Consider the following 19,719-nt stretch of genomic DNA (forward strand, 5'->3'; position numbering starts at 1 on the left):
CAACCAATACACTTAAATATCTTTTCTGTATACCTACTTCATTTTGTTTTACTTTTAAAAGTTATAAGCGTGCATGTTCATAATCTAAATTTACAAGACGGTAGGTAAAGCCACATATTGCATTACGAGGTCACAATTCTTCTGGGCCTTTGCAGGACTTTCATTTCTCAGTCACAACACTCTCAACCTGCGACCTTTCACCGAGTTTTATCTGAAGTCATATTCACCAATACTACTATTCATAATCTGATCACTAATCAAAATCGATAGTTCCCACCAGCAGCTAATATGCCTATAAACAGAGGGAGATGAACGCTAAAGAAAATATTAATCCCCAAAGCACAAGACACTGCTGAATTTGTTTCAAATTTTTTTGGCTACACAAATAGCTACAGTATATTGTGCGCCTTTTGAAAAATATTTCCCTCCACCGTGAGAACATGATTTCAAGAACAGAAGTAAGGAATTATAAAACAGCGCCCTAACTTTGCCGCTGCAATTTTAACTGCACATAAATAATAGTCGATTAAGACAGGACATTCCAGTTGGATGCTCGGATGGGAAGTGTATTGCCCGAAAACTAGTGGGGCAGATTCAACCATGAATTTCAAAAGGATATTGGACAATTATCTGAAAAAAACGGTTTGAGGAGTGGAACTAGCCGAATCTTGCAAACAGCCAGCAAAGACACTGCGGACCGAATAGCCTCCAACTCTGCTGTAACCATTCTATGTGGCAAGTATAATTTCGTACGTGTCGAACTTGTCAAAAGGTTTAACATTAGTAAAAACAAGAATTTAGGATAGGACTCAAGCGATACTGTTCCTTTAACTTGTGTAGAGCAGAGCTTAATATTGCAGTTCTGCGCATTGTGCGGAGAACTCCGAAATAACAGCAGGACTCCAAAGACACAAACCACTGGGATGTGATAAAATTAGCAATCGACTCAGACCACGTTAAAACCAGTTCTTATGTACACGAAGTAAATAAAACAGAAATACATATACTATTTAAATACAATTAAGCATATATCCATTTATAATTGAAATTTTAAATGATATAAAACATAAATGTTTACAAATGAAACAAGAAACCAACTGTCTCGACGCCTGCACTTTATTCTGTCATGAATAACTTGCCAACTATTGAACACGATAACACATAACTGTGCTATTCTACCTACATTTAAGGAGATACCAGGAACCCAATTTCCAACAGGAAAATTTGCGATTTACCGGCTGCTGAGCGTGGACCATTTATAGCAGTCAAAACCCAAACAGTCCTCAGTAAAATAATTAGTTTCTGAGCACAGCCCAATACGACATCTCAGTAGCCCGCCATTTTAAAGCAACAGAATAGCTCCGTGCGTTGTCTGTCGGTCTTTGTAGTTCCTTCTGCCACTCCAGTCCTGTCTGGCAGCTGGGCTGCAGAGCTCGCGGGAACTACAACACTGCCGGATGCGCGCGCACCCTCCTCATCACCATCGCTCTGTGAATCGCCCCTCCACAACACACAAACTACACCTCCCAACAACCATCGCACACCCTGGCGCCTGCGCTCTCCTTTTTAACGGCGTCTGGCGGCCGGAGCATCAGGTGCACCTGACGCGGTGTACCCTGGGAGCTGTAGTCCTCCTCCTTCGAACATCACCCTATCCTCGAACGTGTGGCGGCAGGGCTATGGACTCCAACTCCCAGCTCGCCTTGCGTCCGATAGGCAGCCATGGCGGCGAACTGTTTTGCGGAATTGCAGGACCCCCCCTCTGGCGGGTAATTGCTCGGCCGCTCGGTTTTCATTGTCTGTGAGGGAAGAGAGAGAGACAGAGAAAAAAAAGAAAAAAATTTGAAAAAAAATTAAAATTCGATTCGTTTTGTTTCGAAAAAAAATCTATAAATTTAACCAAAAAAAGGGAACGGGAGCCGATGGAGAGAAACGAACCGAACTCCTGCCAAAACCCCCGGCCCTTTGAGAGAAAAAAAGCAGGCGAGAGACGGTGATGAGGAGATTAAAATCTCACCTCCCCCCTCACAGGCTGGCAGGATTGTTATAGCAGAGCGGCGGAAAAAAACACCATCCCCGGTGTAGCGAGCGGCAGCCAGCTCCGGCGACAGTAACCGGGCTTCGATCTGTCGGCGAAGCCTTTTCCTCCCCAAAGCTCCGCTTGAATTCCCGTCGTGGCCGGCGATGGCTCGGGCGCCCGACTCTCCGGAGATGAGAAAGGATAGACTGTAGAGAATATATATATATATAATCCTATAAAACAACGATTGATTTATCTCGGGAGTTCTCCCATCTGATTTTTTTTTGTTTTTTATTATTTATTCGGGGAGTATTTTTTTTCCTCTGTGTGTGTGAGCGAGAGAGAGAGGGATTATGGCTAAAACTCCGAGTAAAAGCGGCGGTTTGAGGACTGGCAGGAGTTTCCTGGATGAGCTGCGGCACTTTCACAGGAGTAAAGGGTAAAAAATATATTCAGCAGAAAATAAATACAACTTTTAATCAGCGGCGGGAAGGGGGATTGGACAGGAATTAACCGTTTAACAATAATACAAGGGCAGGGATGTGGTGGTTTTATTCAGCGGCCTTCATAGGCTTCTTGTCACTCGGTTAGCAGAACAGCCACCAAAGACGACAGGGATCGAGGATTATTTTTATTGTCAAGGATGAAATATGTTAACTTTTTAAAAACTTTTTAAATAAATAGTGAGGGGAGTTGAGCAGGAGAGGCTTGAGCATTTTAACTGCCGTTTCTCGCCTCTTTCACCACCATGTGCCAGCCAGTAATTATTGGCAAGGAAGTATTTTTCTCCAATTTTCGTTTCCACTTTTTTGTGATAAATGATTAGAATTACATTTTTTTTTACATTCTATTGCCCAATTGTTGCAATGATCTGTCAGGTTGAAAGGGGAGGGGGCTTCTCCATAGCAGCGTGTGGGAAGGAAGTAGAACTTTAAAAATACTTTCCATTTTTACTCCCTTTTTAGTAGCCTTTTCACTTTTTTCACCCTAAACTTAAAAGCTATTAAACAAGTCAACTTTCTTGTTTTTGACATCAGCATCTGACTAACTTTAAGACTACCTTATTCAGTATTTACACTTATTCAGTATTTACAACAATGAAATAACATTTTTATATCCATGTTTTATAACTCATTTTTGCTCCAAACTTGATTGGGATATGTTTGTGTTTTAAAGTGCTAGTTCCCTTTTTAACCTTTAAAGGTATGTATAATTAAGACTTATTTTTAATTTTTTAGGACATCCTTTAGAAAGATCCCAATAATCGGAGGGAGAGAGTTGGATTTGAGTGCTTTATACAGCAGGGTCACCTCACTCGGGGGATTCGCCAAGGTAATATATTTATGCAATAATAAAAATACTGGATGATGATGCCTTTTATAAATTTAAGGCTATATTTGGTGCCACATCAACTGAAATATATCCTGTTTCTTAGCAATTCTTCTTTGTGCATTTTCTTTATTGCTGGCACTGACTTATTTGTTAAAATAAATTAGTTGGTGTGACTTAATTTTTTTTACAAATCGTTTCCATAGTTGACAGAAGCTGGAGTCATGAATCTTCGAGTCTCTCAGTCCTGTATGTAGTTAGAGAAAGAGACTTGCATTTACCTCACGTTTCCAGATTAACAAACTTGTAGATTCCCCTATAATTAGTATTTTATATACGGTTATTGACATGTACGTAAAAATGAAACTTAATTTTGAATAGTAATTTTACAGACTGATTTCCAATTGTGTTCCCATGAACTGGAGGTAATCCGACTTTAATACATATTTGTCTATATATATTTAAAAAAAACACAATTGTTAAACATTACCTTAAGAAAAACAACAGTTGAGACTTTTTGGAAGATATTTCATGTGATTATTCGAAAGATTATCCGTTTTTGCGAAATAGACCGGCGTGTGCGAGTCCTTTAAGGCCTGCCTGTCTCCCAGTGAAAGAGTGAGGGAGCGAGTGAATGAAACTGAAAATTAACGACTGTGTAACATCGATAATGTGAGCGAGTCGTAGAGCAAGTGCAGTGAGGATCCTTGAGAGTTTGTAATCCAACCGTCTGTTGCAGTTAAACTGCTCTTAAAGGGTACATAGATCGCAGGTATTTGTTTAACAAAAAAAATGGGTTGATAGGCTTCATGCCCAGCTAGGCCTTGTGGAGGCCTCAATCAACATACATTGAAATAAGAATCAGCAAAAGACATTTGGGACCATTAAAGGGAATTTTCTTTGCATTTTAGAGTTTGATTAACAATTTTAAAGACATGTTAGATAATTGAAAATCGAATAGTGAAGTGTTGGCTCATATTGGGTGGAGATATTTCAGTTAAAAAGACAGAAAGGTTCACTCATACATTTTTCTTTCTCCATTTACCCTGGCATTGGGATATCATAAAATTGATTCATTTGTTACTGAAATTATCATAAAACTGCATAACTCCGCCCCAAATTCTTACATCAAATACAGGTTTGGGGGGGGGGGGGGGGGTGACAGAGGGAAATTTAGATTCTTTTTCCAAGTAACTGAGTTGGGATTGGGCAGTTTAGTATTCACTTGAACAAATTAAATTGCTTTTTGGCTTGCAATCTTTCTTGCAATAGTTGTAGTGACACCTGCAATTTGTACAGTACAGGAAACTGTTTCAGTGGATGAGGTGATTTTATAACCTGGAATAGAGGAGAAAAATTTGCAGTGGTATTGCATAAAAAGTTCATGAAGAACTGTAGAGCTGAAAGAGATCAGAAATATGGCAGGATTTTAGACCCGAGGTTAATAAATTTAAATTTAATTTTTTGTCCCCCAGTCTGAATCTGGTTGAACTGGTGGCCCATGTGGCAAGTATGAGAATGATGAATGAAAAGAATTTGATGTGAGTCAGGATGTGGGCTGTAGGAGTTTGGGTGAGATTGAATTTATGGAGAATCGAAGATGATATGCCGAATAGCAGAGCTTTGAAATGTCATGTCTGGAGGTCAACATCAGCAACTTGCACTTATAAAGCAGCATGGCGGCACAGTGGTTAGCACTGCTGCCTCTCAGCGCCAGGAACCCGAGTTCGATTCCCAACTTGGGTCACCATCTTTGCGTAGTCTACATGCTCTGTGTGTGTTTCCTCCAGCTACTCCGGTTTCCTCCCACAATCCAAAAGATGTGCTAGTTAAGTGCATTGGCCATGCTAAATTCTCCCTCAGTATACCCAAACAGGCATTGGAGTATGGTGACGGGGGGATTTTTACAGTAACTTCAGTGCAGTGTTAACGTAAGCTTACTTGTGACACTAATAAATAAACTTAAAACTTAAACTTTAATGTAATAACACATCCCAAGGCTCTTCAAGAGTTTTTATCTAATAAAATTTGACATGGGGTTGCATAAGGAGATATTGCACAGATGAAAAGTTTAAAGGAGAGACATAAGATAATGAATGGGATGGATAGGCTAGAGGTGGAGAGGCTCTTCCTGCTAAGAAAGGACAGTAGGACTAGAGGGCACAGCCTCAAGCTAAGGGGGGGGGGGCAGTTTAGAACGGAGTTGAGGAGGAACTTCTTCACTCAAGGGGTGGTGAATCCCTGGAATTCTCTGCCCGTTGAAGTGGTGGAGGCTGCCTCACTAAATATATTTAAGACGCGGGTAGATAGGTTTTTGATAGGCAAGGGGATTAAGGGTTATGGGGAGAGGGCGGGAAAGTGGAACTGACCCACGACAGATCAGCCATGATCTTATTGAATGGCGGGGCATTCTCGAAGGGCTAGATGGCCTAATTCTGCTCCTATTTCTTACGTTCTTATGAAAGAGAGGTTGATGTGTTTTGGGAGGGAATTCTGGAGCTTGAAGTTGAAGACAGGCAGCAAACAAAAGTATGGGTGAAGGTTTCAGCAGCAAATCTTAGATGGAGGAGACAAAGACCATTACAAGGAAAAACAGGCTTTGTGATTGAAAGGATGAGGGGTCGAAAACTGAACTCGGTCACACAGGATGCCAAAATTACAAACCAAACAGTTTAGTTCAGCTTGAGACCTTTGCAAGGGATGGAATCTATGGCGAAAAAGTAAATTTGCAGCTTTCATTTTTCTGATATTGGAGGAAATTTCAGCTCACCCTGGCAGGATGACAGTGGAAGACTGTGGTAGATCATAGATACCCTACAGTGCAGAAAGAGAACATTTGGCCCATCGAGTCTGCACCGACCACAATCCCACCCAGGCCTTACATATTTACCCACTAATCCCTCTAACCTACACATCTCAGGACACTAAAGGGCAATTTTAACATGGCCGATTAACCTAACCTGCACATCTTTGGAATGTGGGAGGAAACCGGAGCACCCGGAGGAAACCCACACAAACACGAGGAGAATGTGCAAACTCCACACCTGGGAATCGAACCCAGATCGCTGGAGCTGTGAAGCAGCAGTGCTAACCACTGTGCTATTGTGTCACCCACAATGTGGTAGGGTCAAGAGAACATGTAGTGTGGTGGAGTTTGGTGTCATCAGTCCGACATTGTCTTGATATAATTTCAGTGAGGTTGGAGTGTTGGAGGCCCAAGGAAACTTCAGAGTTAATGAAGCCAAACTCATCAATTATATAATTGTGCTTACACAAACATAATGCACCTGATTCAGATTGGAGGACAGAAAAGGTCCCATGTGTTCCCAAGTATTGAATTGTAAGGAAGACATATTTACTTTTGTTTCTTGGTGTGTATAATTTAGTAACTTAGTAAGGTATGCACAATTTAATGCAGCATTCAAAGAAAACTCTTGATCTTGTAGGTGCTGTTCTCATAGGCAAAGTCATTATTTAATAACTAGAACCTGATTTGAAGGCATGAATTTGTGTCTCCATCTGGGGCTGTATGAGATAATGGTCAAAGAGTCACCCCAACAGATACCACGTATATTTTCTGGAAGTTATTTTTCTCTTGGAATGTTTTTCCCTTTATCCTGTGGAGCCTCTTTTGGCCTTTTTTGAGACATTTAACATTTTGGCCTGCTCCATGCAGGTATGTAAATGAAAAATTTAAGTCTGATGCAATATATTCTGAGAATTGGAGGATGTTCATATTTTTATGGATATGAGGGTAGAGAGGGCAAGGGGCCAAGACTAGGTAGAAGGAATGTGTTAACTGTATCACAGTGGGGCCCTGTTGGGTTGGCTATCATCTTATTTTGCAATTTAAGAGGGGAAAAATGCCCTATGTTCACATTCCCAGTTTAAATTTCTGATTGATATGCCAAACAACCAAGTTCACACTTGCAACTTCTATACATTTGAGAGCTTTTTATTTAAAAAGCTCCCTTTCTGAACGTGCTCACTGTTGCAGTTCCTCAGGTATTAACGGGGCTTGGTCAATTTGTCCGGTTAATTGTTCTTTATACATGAGCGTGGGCTGAGACTGTGCAAGAAATGGAACTGCACTTAAATCTGTTCTCACTTGATGTCTACAAAGGCAAACTTTCCAGCAGATATAGTTGTGCCGTAATCAGGTGTACATTTGACTTTTTTTCCCCCATCCGGGGCCATTGTAACCCACAGTTGTATTCTCACTATTGTCCAAGCTGATATCGTTTAAACTAGCACAGAACTGAATATGATCTATAATACTCACTATTCTCCCAGGCAGTGAATTTATTAGACAAGTCTTTTGGATAAGACAATTTGAGATTTATTTATTTACCAGTTGTTTTGAGGAGATGACATTCCAGGTAGATCATTCAAAGCCCTATGGTGTTGTATACCTAGACTTCCAAAAAGCGTTTCTGCACAATAGGCTACTAAGTTATTTTAGTGTAGCAAAAATTCAAACAACTTCTTATCCTGGGTTATTTCAACCTCCATCTCCATTCACCAAGCTCTTTATTGTCAGAGTTTACTGTCCGCCGTCTTGCTAAAATCCTGAACACGCTGTTACATTCCAAATCTGTCTAGCTTCCTTAATCGCTCTATGGCTACCTCTCTGATCATACTATCTCATATGGCTTTGCTATTACCATCGTTCCAATAATACATAAGGCCATTGCTGAGTCTTGTTTCTTGTATTGATCTCTACTGGCGTTCTCATTTTGGGGCCTCATCCCAAACCGCCCCCCTCCCCTGGAAGTAACTTGTCTGCAAGTCATTTAGAAGTACGCTAAAGATTTATTTCTGCAGCTACCAATCTACTACTCATCTGTGCTTGATGCTGTAGCTCCCATTTAAAAACACTCTCTCTTAACCCTGGTCTGTCCAAGAAAGGGAGACTGCAACATATTGAACAGAACAATTACTTTGCCAGTCATTGCAGGATTTGAGTAGATCACACAACAATGATTCGATCCTCTACCAAAACTTCTCACTATTCCAGAGTCATCCTTGAATGCCAAAGTTAACTCCTGACTTCACTTGCAAATTGTCATCCTAACCCACTGTCCCCTGCTCCTTCTGCCCACAAATCCAAGAAGTTTGAGGAACATGTGGACTTCTTTCTTACTAAGATCAAGGTCAGCACTTCTGCCATTCCCCTCCCTTCACTTAGACCACCTAATCAAACTTTCTCAAAGTCTCTCACCACGTATTCCTGAACTCATATTTTCCTATCTTTTCTCCTGTCTGCTGACTGAGCCCCTACTGTTCATTAGTCCCACCTCTCTTTTCCTCAACTCTAAACCCATTAAATTGCTGCCTACCCAACTTCTGTTTCTGGTTCCCCTATTAGCAGGTATTGTTAATGGTTTTATCTTCATGTACTGTCATTCTTCCCTTCAGATCTGTTGCTCGAAAAAGCAATCCTTGACATTTCCGTTCTTGCAAACTACCCCCCACCCCTTCAACTTCCCATTCTCGCCAAAATCCTAAACATGCTTTTGCATTCCAAATCTGTGCCCATCTTTCTTGAAACTCTACATTTGAACCTTTCCCATCAGGTTTTTGCCACTGAACTGAAACAACTCTTATCAAAGTCACAAATGACAATCCTGATGACTGATCATGATAAACTGTTCCTCCTCCTTGTTGACCTGTTTCCAGCTTTGGTGTAGATGACCATGTTATCCCCAAGTGTGCCTCCTCCACGGTCCATTTATTCAGTCATCGTCAGAAGCTTGGCTGCAATGGCTTCTGCTGCTCCCCAACCGTCACCTTGAATCCCTGGAAGATGTATTCTAAGCCATGTTTGGACCACAAGATAAGCTTTTGACTATGTATTGGCTTCATCACTGAAAACTGCCTACCTTCACCAGATTGCTGAACTCCACCCCTACCTCATTTCTCCTGCTGAAGTCCTTATTCAGGCTATCAGTCTGTAGACGTAACTATTCCAACACTCTCTTGGTTAGCCTCTCTCTTATGCTTATGTAAAGTTCTGCTGTCCACATTCTTGGAACATACCAAGTTCTGTTCACCCATTGTCCCTATGTTTGCTACCCTAAATGGATCTTGGTAAAATTGGTAAGCCCTTAATTTTAAAACCTTCGTTTTTATTTTCATGTTACTTCTTTGTGTTACTGCTCCCTATTTTTATAACCTTCTTCAGTCCTCAAAACCCTTTGAGATCTCGGTGCCCTGGCCCCTTGCACATCATCAATTTTAATCATTCCATTAGTGGCTTCACCATCAGCTGCCTAGGCCCCATGTTCTAGAATTTTTTTTCCTTAAACCCTCTGACTGTTTACATCTCTACTCATTTTAAGATTCTTCTTGACCCAAATTTCTGGGCATCTGTCCACTACCTCTTTATGTGGCCTAGTGTCATGTTGTTTGGTAATGCTCCTGTGAAGAACTTAGTCATATTTTACTATGTTCAAGGCACAATATAAAATGCAAGTTGTTATTGTTGTTGAATTGATATAAAACTGACCAGGGGTAGAAAGTGGGTGACAGTTAAGAGATTGACAGGAAGTCCTGACTAGGGTGATCCATGAATTGGTATTGTTGTTCCTGTTTCTAATTTGCACCAATGACTTGGATTCAGAAACTAAAAATTAGTTAAATGTGATGATGCCAAACTTGGTGAATTAGCTGTGTAAGTGGGCAGAACAATGGCAGAAGACAATTAATATAGATTAGTGTAAAATAAAGGTACATAGAGAAAAATGGAGCAACACTCCTGCAGCTCAAGGTTCCTGGTAGACTTGATACTTTTCTGTAGCAGGTTTTGCAATCAAAAAATCAAGTAAAATGCCACAATACATATCCAAAGCCACACAATGTTCTGCTGACATCAAATCTTGAAGACTATGTCGAGTTTTGGTCAATGACCACTGGCGAAAGTGTCAAGTACCCATAAGATTGTTTTCTAATATTAGATATAAATTTAAGGTTTATTTATCAGTGTCACAAGTAGGCTGACATTAATGCTATAATGAAGTTACTGTGAAAATCCCCTAGTTGCCACACTCTGATGCCTGTTTGGGTACGCTGAAGGAGAATTCAGCATGGCCAGTGCACCTAACCAGCACATCTTTCAGACTGTGGGAGGATTACTTTCAGGTTAAGGGAATAAAGTATGAAAAGATAATATATAAATTAATAAATCAAATTGGATACTAAGAGAAATTTGTTTATTCAAAGAGACAGAAATGTTTGAAGCAAAACCACTGAAAGCTAGCAGGATTCTAGATTGACTTGAGTAACAAAAGGTGGAGTGTCATTGGGCAATTTGGCTGTTTATTATCTTTGACTTGTATTTATGTAATGGCTAGCAATCTCCTACGGGAGAATATAGGAATATATCCTTTATCAGACAGCAACATGCCAGGTACAATATATTCTAAAGTGTGTCTCTATACCATCATATAGACACACAGAGACTAGGACCCAAGGGCAAGTTTTAGAAAGGGACGACTCTAGAACTGAGATGAGTAATTTCTTCAGCTAGAGAGTGGTAAATCTATGGAATTCAGTGCCACAGAAGGCTGTTGAAGCCAAGTCATTGAATACGTTTAAGACAGGGATTTACTTGACTGGTAAAGAGATCAAGTGTTATGGGGGAAAAAGCAGGAGAATGGGGCTGAGAAACCCGGTGAATGGTAGAAGGCATTCGATGGCCTGAATGCTAATTCTGCTCATGTATCTTATGATATGCCCCTATAATGTTGCAGTGTGTCATTGTTGTGGTTTTCTGAATTAATTAAAGGCTCATTGTTCTTAGCTAGATCACAGGTCAGTCAGAGGTCAGTTTGGAATTTTAATATTTTTTAAATAATTTCTGAAGTCAGGTATTTTCTGTTAATGCATTGTAAATCTTCTCATACTTCCACTGTGACAAAAAAAATTGAAAGTAATACTGCTACTATGACAAACTCATCTCTTATATTGGTCAGTAAAAATAGAAGCGTGATGATGGGTGGAAAATGAGAATGGGGAACATATGAAGCATGGACAACAGTAGAGTTAATTTGAAGGTGCCTCGGGTTTGGCGATGCTGGAGTTGGATCTATTAATTTTATAAGGTTAGGTAGTAGGAATTATAGAAGAAGCAACATCTTAAAGGAAGACCAGAAGAATGGAGACCTAGTGGGAAGTTGAGAAATATTTTACATCTTTGCCATTGCTTCATAGAATCATAAAACATTTAGAGGCAGAAGGATGCCATCCAGCCCATCCCAGCTGATGAAGAGCTCCCAACTTAATCCCACCTTTCTGCACTTAGTTTATAGTCCTGCAGGTTACAGCTGTTCAGGTAGAATCCAAGTAATTTTAAACATGGTGAAAGTTTCTGCCTCCATCACCCTTTTCAGAGAGTGAGTCGCAGATCCACCTGGTCTTCTACATGGAAAATAAATGTTTCCTCATCTTTCCTCATTCCCACCCCCACCCCCCACCCCCCGCCCCATAAATTGTTTTGAATTTATGTGATGACACCTCCGTTAAGGGAAATAGGTCATTCCTATTTATTCTGTCTAGTGCTTTTGTAATTTTATGCGCCTTAGTTAAGTCACAGAATCCTATAGTGCAGAAGGAGGTCATTCAGCCCATTGAGTCTGCACCAATGACAATCCCACCCAGGCCCTATCCCCACAACTCCATGCATCTGCCTTAACTAGTCCCCCAGACAATAAAGAGCAATTTAGCATGGCCAATCCATCTAACCTGTACATCTTTGGACTGTGGGGGGAAATTGGAGGAAATCCACGCAGAAACGGGGAGAATGTGCAAACTCCACACAGACAGTGATCCAAGCCAAGAATTGAACCCGAATCCCTGGTGCCATAAGACAGCAGTGCTACCATTGGGCCGCTGTGCCACCCCTCAGCTACATCTATTCCAAGGAAAAGAACCCTTACACAATCTTGACTCTAAAGTTTTCCAGTTCTCATATTTGACTTCTCCCAATGCAATCACACCTTTCCTATTAGGTGATGACTCAAGTTATTGTCTAATTAGTATTATGCACTGTATACCTTCTGTGCTCATATATTTTATCCCTCAGCTAATAAAGGAAAGCATTCCATATGCCTTCTGAATCAACTTATTGAGTTGCCCTGCTATATTTAAGGATCTGTGGGCATGTAATCCCAAGATTATCTGTTCCTACATACTTCAATCTTTCCTCATTGTGCATTTCCTTGCTTTGTTGCACCTTTCAAAATGCATTACATCACACTCCTCTGGATGGAATTCCATTTTCCACTTTTTCTGTCCAGCTAACTGGACTTTGCAGTCTTAAACTTTCCACCCCACTGCTAACCATAGTGAATTTTTCTATCATCTGCAAACTTCTTAATCATGCCACCTGTATTTGATGCGCCATCAATAGGTCCAGGCAGCGGGCGATCGAGGGGGCTGTCCATCCTGACTGTCTGCCCCTCTACCGTGGCTACGTTCACGGCCAGGTGTCCCTGGAGAGGGAGCGTGCGGTGTTCACGGGTGCAGTTGACGCCTTCCGTGCCAGCTGGGAACCGCAGGGGCTGGGGTGTGTTATAGACCCCGACAATCACATTCTGATTTGATGTGTCTTAAGTTTCCATTGTACTTTTGTTTTTGTTCGGGCTGTACCCCTTCTTTTTGGGGAGCTGCCCCTTTTACTTTGTCCTAACTTAATTTGAGTTTGTTTATTTGGTTTGACCTAAAAGAAAACTGAATTATTAATATTAGCTCCAAAAATAAAGGGATCAAACACTGAGCCGGATAGAGGCTTTGATAACAGCTTTCCAATCGTAAAAATACCTTTCAACTATTACCTTTTGCTTCCTGCCACTATGCCAATTTTGATCTAATTTGCCACTAGCCCCGACTCAGTGTCTCCTGCCAATGCAGTACAGCCATGCAACGTTTCCACTGATGTGTCTCTGCACATTCGCATTGCTCCCTCTACATGCTGAAATCCAATGACATCATTGTCTGACACACACAACAACCTGTAATCAATTTGCATGACTGGGATAGTGAGACAGAGTTTAGAAACACCGACCAACATGACTGGCCTGTCTACAAATCCTTCCCTTCTAAAAGGAGTTTCCAAAATCCATCACTGTCAGTCCAGGATAGAAATTCAGAAGAGACAAACATTCATCCTGGTTTATGTTTGCTGTGTGTTATTCCTTCCTTTCTGCCCTGCTTATTGAAGGAGTTTACAAAATCCATCATTGTCAGGACAGTAATTCATAGTATTCTCTCCTGCTGATGATCATGAATGAGTTCCGTTGCCCCTGTAAAGATGGAGCCATTAACCTGGGTCTACTGTCAGCGTGCATGGCATTGGCAACAAACACAGCCTTTTTAACTAGCTTCCCCTTGTGACCTTGTCAGTGGCCTTGTTGAAATCCATGTGGGTTACATCCACCACATTGCCCTCAGCAGCCTTACTTGTTACCTCCTCAAAATTCAGTCACGTCAGAAATGACCGTAGAACCATAGAAAAGTTACAGTACAGAAGGAGGCCATTCGGCCATCTCGTCTCCTCATAATTTTGTACACATCTATCAAGTCAGCCTTTTTTGTTCCAAGGAAAATAACCCCAACCTATCCAATCTGTCCTCAAAGCTACACTTTTCCACTCACAAATTCATGTTGACTTAAATGAAAGCTCACATGTTCCTCAGAATTGACTCCAATAATTTGCCTACAACCAAAATTAAACTAATTGGCTTTAGTTACTTGCATTATCCCTTCCTCCTTTACTGCAGTACACTTATAATCTTATCCTTTGATACATGTGCTGTAGTCAGGGAGGCTTGAAATATGAAGACCACAACCTCCACAATTCCATTCTTTGCTTCATTAAACAACATGGTAAATTTTTCATTTGGGCGTGGCAATTTATCAACATTGTAAGGTGCCAAAAAATTTAATACTTCCCCTCGTATGATGTTTATCTCATTCGATGTTTTGCACTTTTTCTCGTTGGCTTCCTCTTTTATGAAGACTGCGCAAAGCATTAAGAACGTTGCTCCCACATGTATGTTACCTTTATGTTTCCTAATAGGTCTTATTTATCCTCTTGCTCTTTTGGATTTTCCTTGAATTTATTTCCCATGCCGTCTCTTTGCTTTTCTAATTTTACCCCAACGCTCTGTATTAATCCAGGTTTTCTGCAGTGTTCAGCTCTTGGTGTCTAGCATAAGCTTCCCTTTTTGCCTTATCTGTGGGGCCTTAGATTTGGTTTATTTTGAATGGATTAGTGGCAATATACTTTTTAGCAGTGGTGTGAATGAGTTTTAGGTTACTTTTCTAAAGTGGAAATCAGTTTATGGTTTTTGAAGATCATTACGGTAATTGTGTAATAACTGCACACCGTTGACGGGAAAACATTGTTGGAACAAAATAGGAAGATTGACAAATTATATAGGGGAACGTATGAAGTTTGGGCTAATGTGGCGTTTGAATGTACTGATGGATGGTCTTGTCTTGTAAGGTTGGAAATCAAGAGGCGTATGGGGAAAAAAAAGTAGAGACGTCAGAGATTAATGGAAAATAGAGGGGAAATTGGCCTTGGGGCGGAAAGAAGCTCTGGTGAGATTTTGGCTTTGGATACAGTTGATGTTTGAGGCCTAAATCATGGCCGAAATTGCATTACTTTTGAGAAGTGCTTTCTTTTTCCCTCAACCTTCTACTCAAACTCATTCCCTGAATGTAAAATCTTCCACGAGCCATTGCAATTAGGCAATGTTTTCGAATATAATATTTTCAAATAAATATTTTTACTTTTTAATAAAAAAGTTCCTTGATGTAGTTTGATTACTATAGCTAAAGAGGCTTCTGTCATACAAGCATTTTTAATTGGAGTGTATAGTTCAATAAATGAGTAATCTGACTTTAAGTAACTGAACATAACTTTCTAAAAAAAGGAATTGTTTGCTCGTTATATTCGTGTAATGTGGGGAGTTTCTTAATTATATAAAATTCAGAGCTTAATAACATTTCTACTGTTGCCCTTGTGGGGACAAACAGCCCAAAACAAACAGCTTAGTTTTAAGAGTGCCCGCAAATAAGTGCCATTAGAGGAAACTTGCAATAGGGGTTTATTTGATCTGTGGATGTGGCCAGTTTGGTGAGGCAAGCAGACTTCTCGTGCAATGTTTTTGAATCTAGCGCAAAATCTTGCAGAATCTTGATTTATATTGGGTGTAATTTGCACTTGGAATTATGCCATCTTTTGTGCTGACTTGGACAATTTGGAGAAAGTTGCGCCCCACAGAGCAGCACAACCGAGTCAAGACTCCAAGCCTCTGACTGAGCAACATGGGAGAGGGAAGTACAGGCATGTGAGGAACTAAATGAATCAAAATAGGTGCTAAATTGATATATCAAATAAACCTTGTGTTAACCTTAGTTGAAATTATGAAGGAGATTAAAGACTGAGGTCAGAGTGGGAATGAGGGGGGATCTCAACTGACCACTCATGAGGTTGGGAGCACTTCGAGACAGAACAGAAGTATTAAGTTGATCTATTGTACTCTTCTATCTAATGAGAGATTTTAAATGTGAAAAACAGTGGCGTGTGATGCAGCAAATGCAGGCACTAGTGGAATATGAGGTAAGGAGGAGATTACCCTTGCCATTGTTATCAGGGAGGTGACTTGGAAATTGTAGAATAATTGATGGCCAAGATGAATGTGGAATCAAACCTTGGTTAAAAGAAATATGTATTTCAGAAGCTGTGATGTGGAAATTGGTACTGTCAATACAGATAAAAATGAAATATGGGGTGGGGGAGGGGGAGTTGGTTTGTCATGGAAATTTTACACCCAGTAAGGTAGGATGAAGCATAATCCAATAGCTTGGATTCTTTGGCACGTGGATATCTTTAGAAAGCTGTTGTCAATTCCTTGACCCAGGAAGAGAAGAGTCACTAATAGATCACATAATGGTGAGGAATGGATGGAAATCAGAAGTATTGTCAAAAAAGTTCTGAGGGTCAGAGTGAAAGGAAGAATGATGTTAACATTGATCACTCTAATGGGGAGACTGAAGTAAGATTGTGACAGTATTCCACATGACCTGTGTAGTGGCACCTCTTTTATGTCCATGAACTTCATAGAATTCTTACAGTGCAGAAGGAGGTCATTCAGCCCATCGAGCCTACACTGACAACAATCCCATCCAGCCTGTAACTCCATATATTTACCCTACCAGATTTCCTGATACTAAGGGGCAATTTAGCATGGCCAGTCAACCTATTCCATATTAAAATTAAACTATTCAATGTAGGAGTATGATGGCAGCAGGCTCATCTGGTTCGATCAGAGTTGAATAACAAGTGGAGGGCCTGGTGAATGAATTGAAGTGTAGATGCATTGTAATTTTTATGTTGAATCAAAAGCTTTTGAGGCCAAAAAATCTGATTGATGGAGAGCAATAGAGGCTCACAAAAATAGAAAGGTAGAGACCAGACAAGATGGAGGAGATGGTCCAGTCAAGAGACTGGTTCAGTGCGACAGGAAACTAAAATAGCATATTGTCCAGGGCAGTCTTATTTGCGTATTTTGGGAATTGTGTGGAAATTGGCTACACAGAATTTTGAAAACTGAGATCTGAGGTGAGGGAAGGAGGAGTGGTGAAGATCTGAAATAATAGTTTGACATTAGTCGTGGAGTTATAGTCTGGAAGGAAATGGGAGTCAGTTAGCAATTGTCCTCTGGAAGTTAAGCCATCACCTCATAAAACAATGATAACCTTTGCAGCAGGATTAGAACAGTGATAGGAATAGACAACTATGAACTCAAAAAAAAAGTGGGCAAAAGGAGTGAGGAAGTTCAGATGGCTCAAAATTCAGCAGTTGTCAATAAAGTTTGAGGAAATGAGATGCTAAAGGGTAGAGTCCAGATGATCAGAGATGGTTGAATGATGAAGGACCTGATTTACAAAAAGATGTCTTGCCTAAAAGGAATGCCAGGCTGGAGGCAGCAGGAATAAAGTTCAGCATATCAAGTTTGGCATTTGTTACTATGGGGTTTCAAAGGTGAAGTTGAGCTTCTTTATTGAGGGCAGATTGTTCGGTTCAGAAAAGGAATGTCAGAGGGATTAGTTAAAAAAAAATTGGCAAATTGGAGTGAAAAGAAATTTGAAGAAATTGCACTGGCAACCAAGTAATTTGACTGTTTTTTGGATGTTTGTCCAGTTAGTTTGTTGGCATGATAGTTTCCTTAAGTCAATGTCATTAGAATTTGATTATATCTAGCTGGTTGGATAAAAATTTTTTTGTCTTACATGGGTATGTGTTAAATATAAGACTTTTAATTGTATGTGCATATGCATGGTTGATTTTCTTCAGTTCTTTATAGCACAAGCTTTCTGGTTAATATGCTTTTGACCAATCCCAACACATGACAGAATGTAAGAGAAAAGCTCTTTCAAGCATATTCAAACTCTACGGCCTTTACTTTGAGGTGTACTTGTTGGAAAGGCATCACACAAGGTTGTGCATAAACAACAAATGTGACTCAATCTGTAATTTTTAAATATCAAAATTGCTCTGTTTTCATGATGTTTGTTAATATATAATTGTAGACTGAATAATAAATGTTGCCCAGGTCACGGGACAAAAACTCCCTGACTCTTCAAATAGTGACATAGCATTCTTTTACAGTCAGAGGAAGTAAAGTATATTTTTTAAAGTTTTATTCAAAATATGGCACTGTGGGCAACAGAGCTCAGCTGAACTGATCCATGGACATTATGTGCCGAAGTCCTGAAGTGAGGGGCCAAATGTTTTGACATGGAGTGTGCTGCCATTGAGCCAGGTTGATACGTTTGTGTTTTGTGTGATAAATTGCTAATAGCTGTATTGCTGGCAGGTCAAAAGTTAGGAAAAAGTGATGAGTCACCTGAATGTACTTATATCCCCCTTGAAACTGATGATGGTATGCCATTAGTCTCAGAGGGCAAACTTTATTTTCTGTGCTCCCCATCAAAGTGACACAATCTGTAATTTTTAAATATCAAAATTTTTATTTCAAAGATATACTTTATTCATAAACTTTCAAACCATTGCAAAACAACATATTTAAAAATTACAAACAGTGCAAAAAAAAAGTAATTTTTACAGTACAATACGATGCTTGTTTACACATTACATTCATTACATTTCAAAACTTAAAACTGTATACATACGTCAGATTTTACTTTTTGCTGTTATTTTTCAATTTAGCACACAGTATGCAGACTGAGGGTATTCTGCAGTTACCAGGCCTTTGGTCTGCCTCAGTTGAAAGGCTTTATGCTGTGGCCTTTCCCCATTGTGCCTTTGTGGCAGCGGCTGCTCCAAGCTTGAGTGCATCCCTCAGCACGTAGTCCTGGACCTTGGAATGTGCCAGTCTGCAACACTCAGTCGAGGTCAAATCTTTCAACTGGAAGATCAGCAAGTTGTGGGTGGACCAAAGTGCGTCCTTCACCAAGTTGATGACCCCCAGCATTTTTGTCTTGGAGTGCATCCCTAGAAACAGCCCGTAGAGCACAGAGTCCAGCGTCACCAAGCTGCCTGGGACGAACCTCGACAAATACCGCTGCGTCTCACTCCAGACCTTCTTTGCAAAGGCACATACCATAAGGAGGTGTGCGACCGTCTCATCACTCCTACAGCCACTTCGAGGGCAGTGTGTGGTGATGTTGAGACCTCAAGCATGCATAAAGAATCTGACAGGGCGTGCCCTTCTCACCACTAGCCACGCTAGGTCTTAGTGCTTGTGAGTTCTGGTGATAAGGCATTCTGCCACATGACACTGACAGTCCACTCGGAACCATCTAAAAGGATCTGCCATCTCCTTTTCTGACAGGGCCTCAAGGACATTACGTGCTGATCACTGTTTGATTGCCATGTGGTCAAAGATGTATTTGCGGAAAGATTTCTCAGTGAAGGATAGGTGCTGCGATGTGGTTCAACCACTTGGAGCGTTCCGCAGCAGTGTGGCCAGACCCATCCTCCACAACACTTCGGACAGGTAGAACCTCAAAAAGTAGTGGCACTTGCTGCTAGTGTACCGAGGATCTACACACAGCTTGATGCAGCCACACACAAAAGTGGCCATCAGGATGAGGGCGGCATTGGGAACGTTTTTCCCTCCGTTCTCTGGGGATTTGTGCATCTTTTCCTTCAGGACATGATCCATCTTTGATCTCCAGATAAATTTGAAGATGGCCTGAGTCACTGCTGCTGCACAGGATTTGGGGATAGGCCAGACCTGCACCCTGTACAACAACACAGACAGTACCTTGCACCAGATGACTAGGTTTTTTCCATTAATAGAGTGGGAGCTTTGCTCCCACAAGCCCAATTTTTG

The 19,719-nt window shown here is 40.7% G+C and overlaps 1 protein-coding gene across 1 annotated transcript in view; it reads left to right on the forward strand.

Moving 5' to 3' along the window:
• The first annotated feature begins 1,797 nt into the window (after positions 1-1,797).
• The window catches only part of LOC145357079 (AT-rich interactive domain-containing protein 2-like), a 209,627-nt gene continuing 191,705 nt past the window's right edge, over positions 1,798-19,719 (forward strand). Inside the window, exons 1-2 of the mRNA XM_080210173.1 lie at positions 1,798-2,459; positions 3,259-3,352. Of these exons, the coding sequence (XP_080066299.1) occupies positions 2,374-2,459; positions 3,259-3,352 (180 nt within the window). The 5' untranslated portion in view covers positions 1,798-2,373. The remainder of the gene's footprint in view (positions 2,460-3,258; positions 3,353-19,719) is intronic.

The sequence above is a fragment of the Carcharhinus amblyrhynchos genome, chromosome 22, assembly GCF_965287045.1.
Source record: "Carcharhinus amblyrhynchos chromosome 22, sCarAmb.v2.hapA, whole genome shotgun sequence".
In the NCBI taxonomy this organism is placed as follows: domain Eukaryota; kingdom Metazoa; phylum Chordata; class Chondrichthyes; order Carcharhiniformes; family Carcharhinidae; genus Carcharhinus; species Carcharhinus amblyrhynchos.